This window comes from Alosa sapidissima, chromosome 19 (assembly GCF_018492685.1).
Source record: "Alosa sapidissima isolate fAloSap1 chromosome 19, fAloSap1.pri, whole genome shotgun sequence".
Classification (NCBI taxonomy): domain Eukaryota; kingdom Metazoa; phylum Chordata; class Actinopteri; order Clupeiformes; family Clupeidae; genus Alosa; species Alosa sapidissima.
The window spans coordinates 6,489,558-6,501,689 of record NC_055975.1 but is presented as its reverse complement, the minus strand read 5'-3'; the positions used below and the strand labels follow the sequence as shown (position 1 = coordinate 6,501,689).

The window sequence follows — 12,132 nt, the reverse complement described above, 5'->3', positions numbered from 1 at the left end:
CCTCACACATATGCAGGTACATTTTGATCCTTCTTATTAAAAGGATCATTAAGACCCAAACCAATATCTATCTCATTCCTACACTCCTACACTGTGTTGCACTGTAATAAAAGCTTATGAAATTGTATTCTTATCCATCTTGCTGTATACTACGTAGATCAACTCTGACCTTCAATGTTGTTTTAACTCAAATAAAGGATTATAAATGATTGGCTTTAGTGCCTTGAGGTATATGCTAACATGTGAAAAAAGTTGATGAGGCTTTGCATGAAGAGCAATAATATTCTCAGCGGCATGCCTTATCTCCTGAGTTTGCATTGCAAATTATAACCAGGTCAGACCAACTCAAGAGGTTTGATGACTGCTTTTGATAAATCATCTTCCCTTAGTGACCTTTTGACATGTTTATCAGAGAATAGTCCAGCAAGCGTGGGGAGAACAGTGGTCCGAGTAGGGCCTAGCTTCGCTCTGATTAAGTTAAACGTGGGCTACCAGTGTGTGTGCCCTTGATGAAAGATTATGGGGGGATGTCGTTTTAATCTTGTGGTGCTGCCTCTCAAGGACGTCCGCTGATGCACCTCAAAAGCGCTCTCCCTAAAGCTGGCTTTGACGGATGATGCCTCCCTTCCCAAATGATAGGCTATTATTTTACTTTGCGGCGGATAAATGGAATCGGTAGCTGCTAGCTGTCCCCTCGCTGTCTGGCACAAGCAGACAGGAGAGAGAAAACAGAGGGTGACGAAAAGCTTGTTCTCATGTCTCTATCATTTCACGCGTTTCTGTACTTTCCATGTTTCAAAACCAACATCTTGTTATTTTTTTCTCAAAAGCTGTACCTGTATGCGCATAATATCAGATATCTTTCAAAGACGTTCAGCCACGCAGAGAGAGAGTCTTTCAAGGGCAGGCAAAGTTACTGACGTTGCTGTCTCTTTTGTCATTCACAGACCAGCAGTATTCATGGTCGCCATCCCAGTACTTCGATGAAGACAGCTACTCTCCCCCTCCCAAGAATATGAAGGGTCTATCCGGCGGCCGGCCTCAGCTACAGATCTCGTCAGCGCACACGTGCGGCATCTCCGACTGCGAGCACTCCCTGGACCACCTGCAGCATGGGCCGGCCGAGTCTCGCCAGTCCTACCTGCTCAGCCCGACCGAGAGCTGCCCGCTGGACCACCACCACCGCTGCTCGCCACGCAGCTCCATCCACTCCGAGTGCATGGTGATGCCCGTCTCCATGGCCTCGGACCACGTGTCCAGCAGCACCTTCCCCCGCATGCACTACAGCTCGCACCACGAGGGCTCGCGGGACGACTGCTCCACGGCGCACGTCACCGGTGGAGGGGTCGGAGGCCCCGGTGGCGGAGGAGGAGGTGGTGGTGGTGGTGGAGGTGGTGGCGGCGGTGGCGGTGGCAGTAGCGGCAAGATGAACCGCATCCCGGCCAACCTGCTGGACCAGTTCGAGAAGCAGCTGCCCATCCACCGCGACGGCTTCCACACGCTCCAGTACCAGCGCACGTCCACCACGGCCACCAGCGAGCAGCGCAACGAGAGCCCTGGCCGCATCCGCCACCTGGTGCACTCCGTGCAGAAGCTCTTCACCAAGTCCCACTCGCTGGAGGGCTCGTCCAAGATGAACGGCACCAAGGGGGGCGACTCGCGCTCCTCGGACAGCGGCCACCACCACCACGGCCACGGCCACCACCATCACGGCCACGGCCACCACAAACACAGCAAGCGAAGCAAGAGCAAGGAGCGCAAGTCCGAGTCCACCAAGCACCGCTCGGGCATGGCCGGCTGGTGGAGCTCGGACGACAACCTGGACAGCGACAGCACGTACCGGACGCCCAGCGTCATGAGCCGCCACCACGTCGACCACATCAGCCACTGCTACCCGGACTCGGTGCAGAGCCACTTCGGCGACCTCTCGCTCAAGACCTCCAAGAGCAACAACGACGTCAAGTGCTCGGCCTGCGAGAGCATGGCCATGGCGCCCGAGGGCAAGTTCATGAAGAGGAGCTCCTGGTCTACGCTGACCGTCAGCCAGGCCAAGGAGGCGTACAGGAAGTCCTCCCTAAACCTGGAGAAGCCTGTGATGCCGCAGGACCTGAAGCCCTCTTTGAGGGCTTGTCATTACCTGCAGGTGAGTGCTTTGGGCAATTGTAGTTTTTTATGATTGGTTCCTGTAGTCCATCAACCGTGGACACTGAATAAGTGCATTTGCTTGCGCTCTCACCCTGGAGTTATGTGGTCCACACTCACTGAGGCCAGGTCCTGCAGTACATTGTGAAAGATGAAGCCAGGTGATAATGAGCACGGCTCAGGTAGACCAGAGGGAGGCACTCATTTGACCTCAATAAACCACAGTGGTCAGCTCATTCAATATTTTACTATACTATACATTTTCACATAGATATTCTGCACTATTTAAAGATAACGGTGACTTTATATCCTCAAATGTCATGTGAGCTGTTTACATTAAATGAGGGTGTGCCCAGAGGAACTGGGAGGCCTAAAGTTCACTGAGTAAATCCACAAAGGAAATAAAGATTTACTGATTCCGTTAGTGTGAATGGACCAGTAGCCACCCAAAGCCATTGTTTAGAAATATTGCAAACAGTGGGGGCATATTGACTTGCATTGATTGGTCAGTGAGACCTTGTGGTTTTACAGGGAGCAGGTATTTCATTATCCCACCAAACATTAGCGATGAGTTCCCATCAGGAGTGCTGAAGCTCTTTGACGGGTGGATGCTAATGGCTCCGTATTATTTGGAAGTCTGCATGTAATAGGATGAATTATAGAATTGACGACCTGGTGAAAGTCATTAATGGCTTTCTCATTGTCGGTTACCTGTTCGCGGCTCTTGACTGGAGTGGGGGTTTTCTTCTTAGCCCTGCTGTCGTATCTACGAGAGTGCGCTGTCGTGGGAGAATACTTAGCTCTTATCGAGGTGTTTTATTGTGTCAGACCAGGGGAATAGCAGAGGATTAAATGCATGGGGATCAATCCAAACCAAATCATTATTGTGCACTTGGATGCCTCGAGTAATCATTTTTAGCCGTGTGCGGGATTGTACGGCTTTAAGGTGCCACCATGGAGGCGACACTGCTGATGGTGCACTGGAGCGTTACAGGAGTCACTGGTGGCAACATGGCTTATTTTAAAAACTACACATCCCATGCCGCTCAGTTAAATCTGTGATTGGAGTCTATATAATAGACTATAGACCCTACTATCAGTGTCTAATGTGTAATAAGACCATGTCTGTCTGGCTAATGGGATGCTTTGAGAGAGCTCTATCTGCCACTGCTGTTCCTCTTAAACAGATTGTTCTGTGATAATTACCTGATTATCTCTCACAGGGCGCTTAGTTCGCTCCATATTGGTTAATGAGATTGAGCAAAATGCCTCAATGTCAATTTATGCAAGTGCAGCCCGGATCTCTTTGAAATATCTACACATCTCCCTCCACATTTATTTTGTTACTGTGTTGACTGTTGGTGTCTTTCTCCTCTTAAATGAAAATTGACACCAAGGAACAATTATGGAGTCATTGCACAATGAAAACGTGTGATAGGTTAGATCCAAGTAACTACAGGGGCAACTGCAGCAACATGGGCAAATTATTCCTTTCCATAATAAATTCTAGACTGACAGATTTTATCAATCAACACAACATACTAAACAAAGCACAAATTGGTTTCCTCCCAAATCATAGGACCTCAGATCACATTTTTACACTACACTATAATTGATAAACACGTTAAACAAGACAAATCTAAATTATTCACTTGCTTTGTTGATTTCGAGAAAGCCTTTGATTCTGTATGGCACAAAGGTCTACTCTACAAATTATTAGAATATGGGGTTGGCGGGCAAACATATGATGTAATAAAATCAATGTATTCCTCAAACAAATGTGCAGTTAAGATTGGAAATATGCAAACAGATTTTTTCCCCCAATACCGTGGTGTCCGTCAAGGATGTGCAATGAGTCCAATGTTATTTAATTTATATATAAATGAGTTGGCCACTAAAATCCAACAATCCACTGATCCTGGCATAAAATTAGTAGACACAGAGGTAAAATGTCTTCTCTATGCAGATGACTTAGTTCTCATAGCCCCAAATGAAGTAAGCCTGCAAAATAGCCTGAATATTCTGGAAATATTCACGGAAAATTGGTCACTAAAGGTGAACTTAAAAAAGACAAAAGTTGTAGTTTTCCAAAGAAAAAATAAAAATAACAACATTATGAAATTTTCAATTGGCAAAGACCTAATCGAACAAACTCAAGAATATACTTATTTAGGGATCTCCATCAACTCAACAGGAAAATTTGATTTGGCAGTAAAAAACCTAAAAGAAAAAGCACAACGATCTCTTGATGCTATCAAAAAATAATTTCCAGCCAATATTCTCATAAGAATATGGTTAAAAATGTTCATGCAAGTCATTGAACCTATTCCCCCTTTATGGGTGTGAAATTTGGGGACCACTTTCGAGATATGATTTTGCGGATTGGGAAAAACACCCAATTGAAGCCCTGCACACGGATTTCTGCAAAAACATTCTTAGACCTCACAGAAATACCCCACATAATGGCTGCAGGGCTGAACTGGGCCAGTTCCCATTAATTATCAAAATTAAAAAAAAAAATTTGGAAACACATACAATTTAGTGACCCCAATTCATTACATTATAAAGCCCTAAAAAGCTCAGAATTAAATATAGAGAAAAGTCCCCTAAATCAATTCATCTTAAAGCACAGTAATCTCACTCCAATTAATTTGACAATGCCCAAAATTAAAAAAGATTTAATTCAATTAGCGAATAAAATCCATCCAAATTCTATCATAGAAAAAGAAAAATATATATCATATTGGACAGAAATCACAAAAACCCAACATAAACTTCAATGTTATCTTGCAATTAAGCACAAATATGAATTGGCCCCATATCTAAAAACGCTCAAAGACAAACATCGAAACAGAACCAGAAACAAAACAGAACATCGAAACAGGTAGAAGGAAACAGATCTGGTTACCAAGAGAGGCCAGGCTGTGCCACCACTGCCAGGAAAATAAAATAGAAACAGAGATACACTTCCTAACAGAATGCAAATTTTACACAGACCTCAGAGAAACCTTCCTTACAAAAGCAAGTACCATACGCCCTGAAATCTTAGATGAAAATAAAGAGGGTAAGCTAAAATATATCCTGTGCGAAATTCCAGAAATTGCACTGGCAGCTGGAAAATATGTACTAGCCTGTCACGAAAGACGAAATGCAACCGTAAGCCAGTGATTCCACCCCTACTGTTGTTTCTCTTCTCCCCCCCCCACCAATTTTACTATTCTATTAACCTACCTTTTCTTCCCTCTATTATTTACATTATCACCTTATCATTATTTTTTTTATTAGTATAATTATTATTAATGTCTCCTATTTTGATTATTCTATGTTTTCGCTTTTGTTTTTTGTTCTTAATGCTTTGGCAATATTGTAACCTGAACAGTCATGCCAGTAAAGCACAATGAATTGAATTGAATTGAATTGAAAAGCAGCAGACAGTTTCTCCCTTAAATCTACCTTAGAAAAGGGCACTGACTGGACGTTGTCCACTGTTGGGGGCTTGATTGCATTTTGGGGGGTGCTTGATAAACAGATGCTCCAAAAATAGCACTGCAGTATATCACCGGGCTATATTTGGATCCCATTATCAATGCAGTGGCGGTGACGCAGAGTCCTGGGGGAATTTATGTTCTCACTCTGATGTTAGGCAGCCGAAAGGTCTTTGGATTCACATTGGGCCAAAATGGAAGGAAATAAAGGTGCTATTTTTGGTCTGCTTTCATCAACAAGGGCAGTCAAGCAGGTAGATTGAATTGTTGTTCAAGGATGGGGCATTTAGAAGGGTCACTTCGACAAGCTTGTTGCCTTGTCTGTCTCCCTTTATTTATTTGCCTGCTTACTAATGGACATACAGACTTACTTACTTTTACTTACTGACTTATACATACTTGTCCCCACATTTTGCAAAGTAACTGAGCTTTTCTTTTTACAATCTGAACCACTTGAGGTACAAGTCACCTTGCTGATGACAAGTCTGGAGAGTACTTGAGACCCTGGCTAGTGAAAGCACCTGTGTCTCCCCCAGCCCCATCAGTGGAGCTGACATGAGTGGCTCTGAATGAGGGGACCACTGAGTTCTTTTCATCTTCACTTTCATGATCCAGTCGCAAAGGGATGGGTACAAACAAGAAAAGAACAGAACACAGAACCCTAGCTGACTTAGTTAAAATGGTTAAAATCAGAACGGCTGACAATTGCTGACAGTCGTTGGAGAAGGTAGTGCCTGCGTCGTTGGCGGAGCGGCACCACAAATTAGTCTCCAATTATTGTTCCAGCTGAACCTCCAGCGCCTTCCAAGCCCCCTCTCCTTCTGTGGGATGTGAGGCCTGATTCAGACGCGAGAGGTGGCGGTGGCGGCGCAATAAAGTGTTAAATTAAATGAGAAAGAGGGCGAGTGAGCCGGTGCCAACAGCCAGCCTCATCACCACCTGCCACCTCGTTTACACTCTCAAATCTGCTCCCCTCTGGGCACTGGCACCCTCTCTCTCTCTCTCTCTCTCTCTCTCTCTCTCTCTCTCTCTCTCTCTCTCTCTCTCTCTCTCTCTTTCACTGTCCCTCCTCCTTCCTCCTCTTACACACACTGTCTCCATCAACTTCCATGTCCACATGACTCTCTCTCTCTCTCTCTCTCTCTCTTTCTCTCTCAATATCTCTCTATCTCCCTCAAATTCAAATTCAAAATGCTTTATTGGCATGACAAGGACACTCATATTGCCAAAGCAGTTATTATATAATACAAGAAATGATAGTGAGTGTGTGTGTGTGTGTGTGTGCGCGTGTGTGTAAAAATATGTATACATGTATGCTCTTGTGTGTGTGTGCATGTGACTTTCTGTGTATTTGTGTGTGTGAGAGTGTGTTTGTATAGGTCACTTGTTGTCCCATAGGCCCGGTCCCCTTCTCCATATAGTATCTTGAATTGTGATACTCTTCACTTAGTTCACTAAAATTTGGAATTTCTGAGGTTTTTTTTGATGAAAATGCTTCTTGTTTGAGTGAATGATTTACATTGTAGGAGGAAATACATCTGTCTCAACCTCACCTGATCGAGAAATGACCACATATTTTCTGTTCTTTTAGTTGCCATGATTTTATGTGTTTTTTTTGTCCTATTTTGATTGCCAATTTGTGGTCACTTAGTCTGTACTTCAGGTCAGTCTCTCTCTCTATCTCTTTCACTCACTCACTCTCTCTCTCACTCACTCACTCACTCACTCACTCACTCTCTCTCTCTCTCTCTCTCTCTCTCTCTCTCTCTCTCTCTCTCTGTCTCCCTCTGACTCTCTATTTGTCTGTCTATTCTATCTATCCTCTCTGGATCCCTTTGTGTATTAAGGTGGGCCTCGCCCCTTCTTCTTTCTCTCACTTTCATCTCTGTATCCCTTTGTCCATCTTCCTCTGTCATCTCTTTTTCATTTGCCTCCTGCTGTCCCAGCTCCACGGCTGTTGAGTATCTCTGGGATCATTTTCCCATCAGCAAGGTGACATCTTCCCATCGCTCACACTGGAATTCTGCTCTCCCACCACACTAATCCTCCGTCACTAGTCCATCACTAGCTCATATTGTATCGCCTGTATGCTCCAATATTTACAGTTTTAATATGTTATGGAGAGGCTCTGGAGGAGGTTTTTGTGCACCTGTAAAGCATTTATTTTATGGCTTGTGAATTATGTTTGTTTTTGTGCTATTCTGTTAGTGTAGCCTATAACTAACTGTCAAAGGGCAGGCAAAGGATAAAACAGGAACAAAAATGTCTTTTCTCAGATGGGGCTTTGATCATAGCATCATCAGAATGGGACAAAGCCACACCAGAGCACTGTAATAAAGCGTTAAAGTGTAACTCCGGAGGAAAAGCTAGAGTCTACAGTATTTACGGTTGTTAACAACTTCAAACTTTTGATTGAGAGCAAAATTACGTTAATTGGTGGTGTTTTGAGCAAGACCGTTTATTTGCATTATCACTCAATGGGTTTTACAGTGATGCTAACGGGGCAGGGTGCTATGTTGCTAGCATTTAACGTATTTTTGTTCTCAATCAAAAGTTTGAAGTTGTTACACTTTAAAAAGCAATAGTAATCTAACCATTTTGGTGCCAGCATGTGAGGTTCAAGCCCTCTTTTGCTTACTACCACCAAAAACGTGTTTTACAATAGCATCTTTTTTGCCAAACTAATTCCGTTTTCCACGTTAACACAGCTTTTTCTTTCCTGAGAAGAGTTCAAAGAGAGGGTTAGACTTTGATAGGTTTGCTGATAGGGCATTTGCAGCCGGATTTAATAAGCCAATTAATTACCATATTGACTTGCCAAAGGTGACCGGTTCAGGAGGAATAAAAAAGAAGGGGGGAAGAGACACCTTGTGATGAAAGACAAGCCAAGCTGCAGCTCAGGCAGTGAGCGTAGGGCATTTCCCAGGGTGAGGCTTGACAATGACTCAATAAAGCACAGCATCTTGTTGTCGTGGATACAGGGAGCTGCGTTCTTGGTCCTCTTGAGCCATGTGAGTGAGTGTGTGTCTTTCTGTGTGTGTGCTTGTGCATGTGTGTGTGTGTGTGTGTGTGTGTGTGTGTGTGTGCAGGCACGTGTGATGCATGACAACATGCTCTTTCACCTTTCACAGCTTCATGAACCTCACTGCAGAGACCGTGCCCTGTATAAGTAGACATTAGAGAGAGAAAGGGAGAGAGAGCGAGGGAGATGGAGATAGGGAGAGAGGCAGAGTGACAGTGACAGTTTTGCCCAGGCATTAGTGCCTCCACAGACATAAAAAGCCCCAGGAAGCCTCGAGGAGCTCCTGATGTGTCTTGGCGCGAGGGGAGCCGGTCAGAGCCAGCGAGCCTCATCCAATCTGAGGGCAACATCGTGAGGAGCAAGGGGTGGGGGTGGGTTTAAACCCCCCTCTCCAACCCCCCCACTCAGCCACCCACCAGCATCTGAGGAGTCTGTGACATCCTTATGTAAGCACTGGTGCCGCTGACTTCTGCCTCGGACACAGGAGCCAGCGTCGCTTGTCATCGGCCCTTATTCATGTTGTCATTCCAAGATCGCCTTAACCCACCCATGAACTCCCACACACACACACAACGACTCACAAAAAAACGCCTGAATGCAGTGGAGCTTGCTGTACTGCCCTTCTCAAATGCACAGTTATCTTCAAGTGTTTAACTTTGTTGCCTGACCACATTACTTGTGGACTGTACTGGGACTATTGAAAGCGGAGGATTCATTTTTAAGTCGTTTTTTAAGTCTAGATTTAGCCATCTTTCAGCTGTTTTCAGAGTGGACAGACTGATGCTTCATGCGGTGGCTGGAAGATGGATGTCTTCAGACCGGAAAGTGGACGGGGGGGGGGGGGGGGGCGTGTGCAAATCATCCTCCCTTCTGCCCTCCAATCTCTCCACTTTATCAGTCATTTCAAATTAAACAAATCTCACCACAGCTTGTGCCTGTCCTCTGGCATTTTTCCTTAATTAAACATCTAAAAATATCAAAGTCCTCGAAGACTTAATTAACCCAAAGACTTCAGTGTTTACACAGCACATGTTTGTCGTGTGTGTGTGTGTTTATGTGGGGGAGCTTTCACGCAAGTGTGTGTTCTGCTTGTGTGTGGGTGTGTGTGTTCATGACGAAGTATGCTGTACGCGAGTAGAGTGGAGATAGTTACACCTGCAACACTTTATGTTGACATTACCGTTTCATGCGGGAAACGTACAAACCTGTGGGGGAGAGCAGCAAACTACATCATCTGCTTTGCATTCAACTCAGTCCAGTCATATATAGGTCATGTGCTTTTTTTTGACCTACTGTATTATTAGAACTGCTGAATAAGAAGTTGTGTGTAAACTGGGGTCATTTGGTGAACAGTTATTCAGGCTGCTAGACATTAATGTGCTGAAATTATAACAGCATGATTGCCTTTGGCTACCACTAAATGAGAATGATAAAAATGAGGCAATAAGTGTTCACTGCTGTAAAAATTCATCCTATGAATACCTGGGTTTTTTCTCTCCTTGGCCGAGTAGAATTTCCTCTTTATTAGTAAGCAGCTGTATGTTGGAATTTTTATGGGCCTTTGAAGGTCAAGCTGTTATTTTTTGGTGACTGGAGTTGGTTGCTAATTCCACGTTTGACTCCACTTACCGTTCTACTAAATGAGATTTTTTGTAATGCAGTTTTTAAATAACGGGGTCGGTGTTGTCACGCTCCTTCTGGTGCATAAAACACGATGAGAACTCTGTGACCTTTCCCTCTTCCTCTTTCCACCCAGTTGACCCATGTCGGGGGCAATAAGTGGTTGCCAGGCAGCTGCCAAACCCTGTCATCAGCGTTATAATAACCATCATTAGTGGAGCCAAAAGCTCACTCGTTGGTTCAATACCGCATCACCGCCTGTCCTCTCCGAAGATGACACAGTTTGAGACGGAGATGACCCACTGTTCTCTTCAGGAGCGGTGATCAACTCCATTAGCAACCATGCCAGAATGCCCAGTATTGACGTGGGTCTGGGCTGAGAAAAGATTCAATGTTACACTAAGTGATCTGAGAAAGGAGATGAATGCGCATTTCTTGGATGCCATCAAAGAGACCAGCATATTAGTTGATCATGCATGGCGCTGTTGCTAATGAAAAGCACATGTCCATTAAGGTGATGGGCTGTGTTATACAGGCATGGGCTGTCTGTCATGTGACAGATAATGCTGGTGAGAAGGGTGAGACGGGCCTAACCAATTTCTGCTACATGAGAGGGGAGTCACAGAGAGTTTGTCATGCATTTACTGTATATATCATGTTTCTGTGTGTACAAATAATCATATATAAGCACACACCTACATACTGTAAGCACACATACAGACTCTCTCTCTCTCTCTCTTATACATACACACACACTGTACATACCTATGGGACACACACACACACCCACAGTGTCTCGCCCTAGTACTAGTGTTTAGTGTGCCTGAGGGCAAATTGGAACCCTAGGGTCTGGCATGTTATGTGAGTTGGCATCTCAGCTACAGTCTGGTGCTTGTGTGTGTGTGTGTGTGTGTGTGTGTGTGTGTGTGTGTGTGTGTCTGTGCTCTAAAAGCTCACTCTGAGACTGACCCAGCCCCTGCTGTAGCCACTGTAATTGAATTCTGTTGTTCACTTGAAGTGAAGTGAAGATGTGCTTGTGCCATGCCAAAAAATGTCAGTGAGTGAGCAACGCGACGCCCAGGTGGGACTTGATGCTCTCAGTCTCCTGAGTGGTGAGACAATTTAGCTCCCTGTGACCCAGGAGGGTGTCGGTCCTGCACACACTGATTTGCCAGCAAAGATGTCGCCAATGGCCCATTTTCACATGTCACATTTTTGTCTGTGGTGGTGTGACAGTGTGACACTTCAATCTAAACCCCTTAAGTGTTTTTTCCATAAGCTTTCTAAAAAGGTGAAGGGTCCTGTATGGAGCATCTCTCCATACAACACTTCCTGAGGGCAGCACTGGCTCTTTCAGAGCCAGAGAGCCTCATCCAATCAGTGGGATTAACAAAGAAAAGTTTTTTTGACGTATATTCCTTCGTCGAGATGAGCCAAAAACATTCTCTTAAAAAACTCTTTAAGTACAACCTTTGATATGAGGAGGATTTACAGCCTTACCATAAGAAAAAAAATCATGAATTCAATTCTTGATTGGTAGGGGAATGATCACTGGCACGTTCTTGCATGCTTAAAAGACAACTCGACATCAGACGAGCCGTAACTGAGGAGGTAGTGTTCTTTCATCCCACACAGAGGCATGTCTTTCTCATAGTGTGTGAAAAGAACACTCTGTTTGGCAACACTCACTGAATGGGCCCATTTTCTATCCCTGTGTGAGAGGCCCCTCATCTGAATCCTACAGCACCATGTGGGACCATGAGGGACACTCCAACTCCAAACGGCCTTTTGAGAATGAAAGTGAAGTGAAACAGTTTTGCTTGGTGGTCAGACAGAGAAGAGAGTGAGTGGTAATAAAATGCA

The 12,132-nt window shown here is 44.7% G+C and overlaps 1 protein-coding gene across 3 annotated transcripts in view; it reads left to right on the top strand.

Annotated features, from left to right (window-relative positions):
• Nucleotides 1-12,132, top strand: part of dlgap2a (discs, large (Drosophila) homolog-associated protein 2a) — a 165,434-nt gene that overhangs the window by 109,047 nt on the left and 44,255 nt on the right. For all 3 annotated transcript variants that reach the window (XM_042071882.1, XM_042071884.1, XM_042071883.1), the window contains one exon: nt 948-2,143. In XM_042071882.1, the coding sequence (XP_041927816.1) occupies nt 948-2,143 (1,196 nt within the window). The remainder of the gene's footprint in view (nt 1-947; nt 2,144-12,132) is intronic.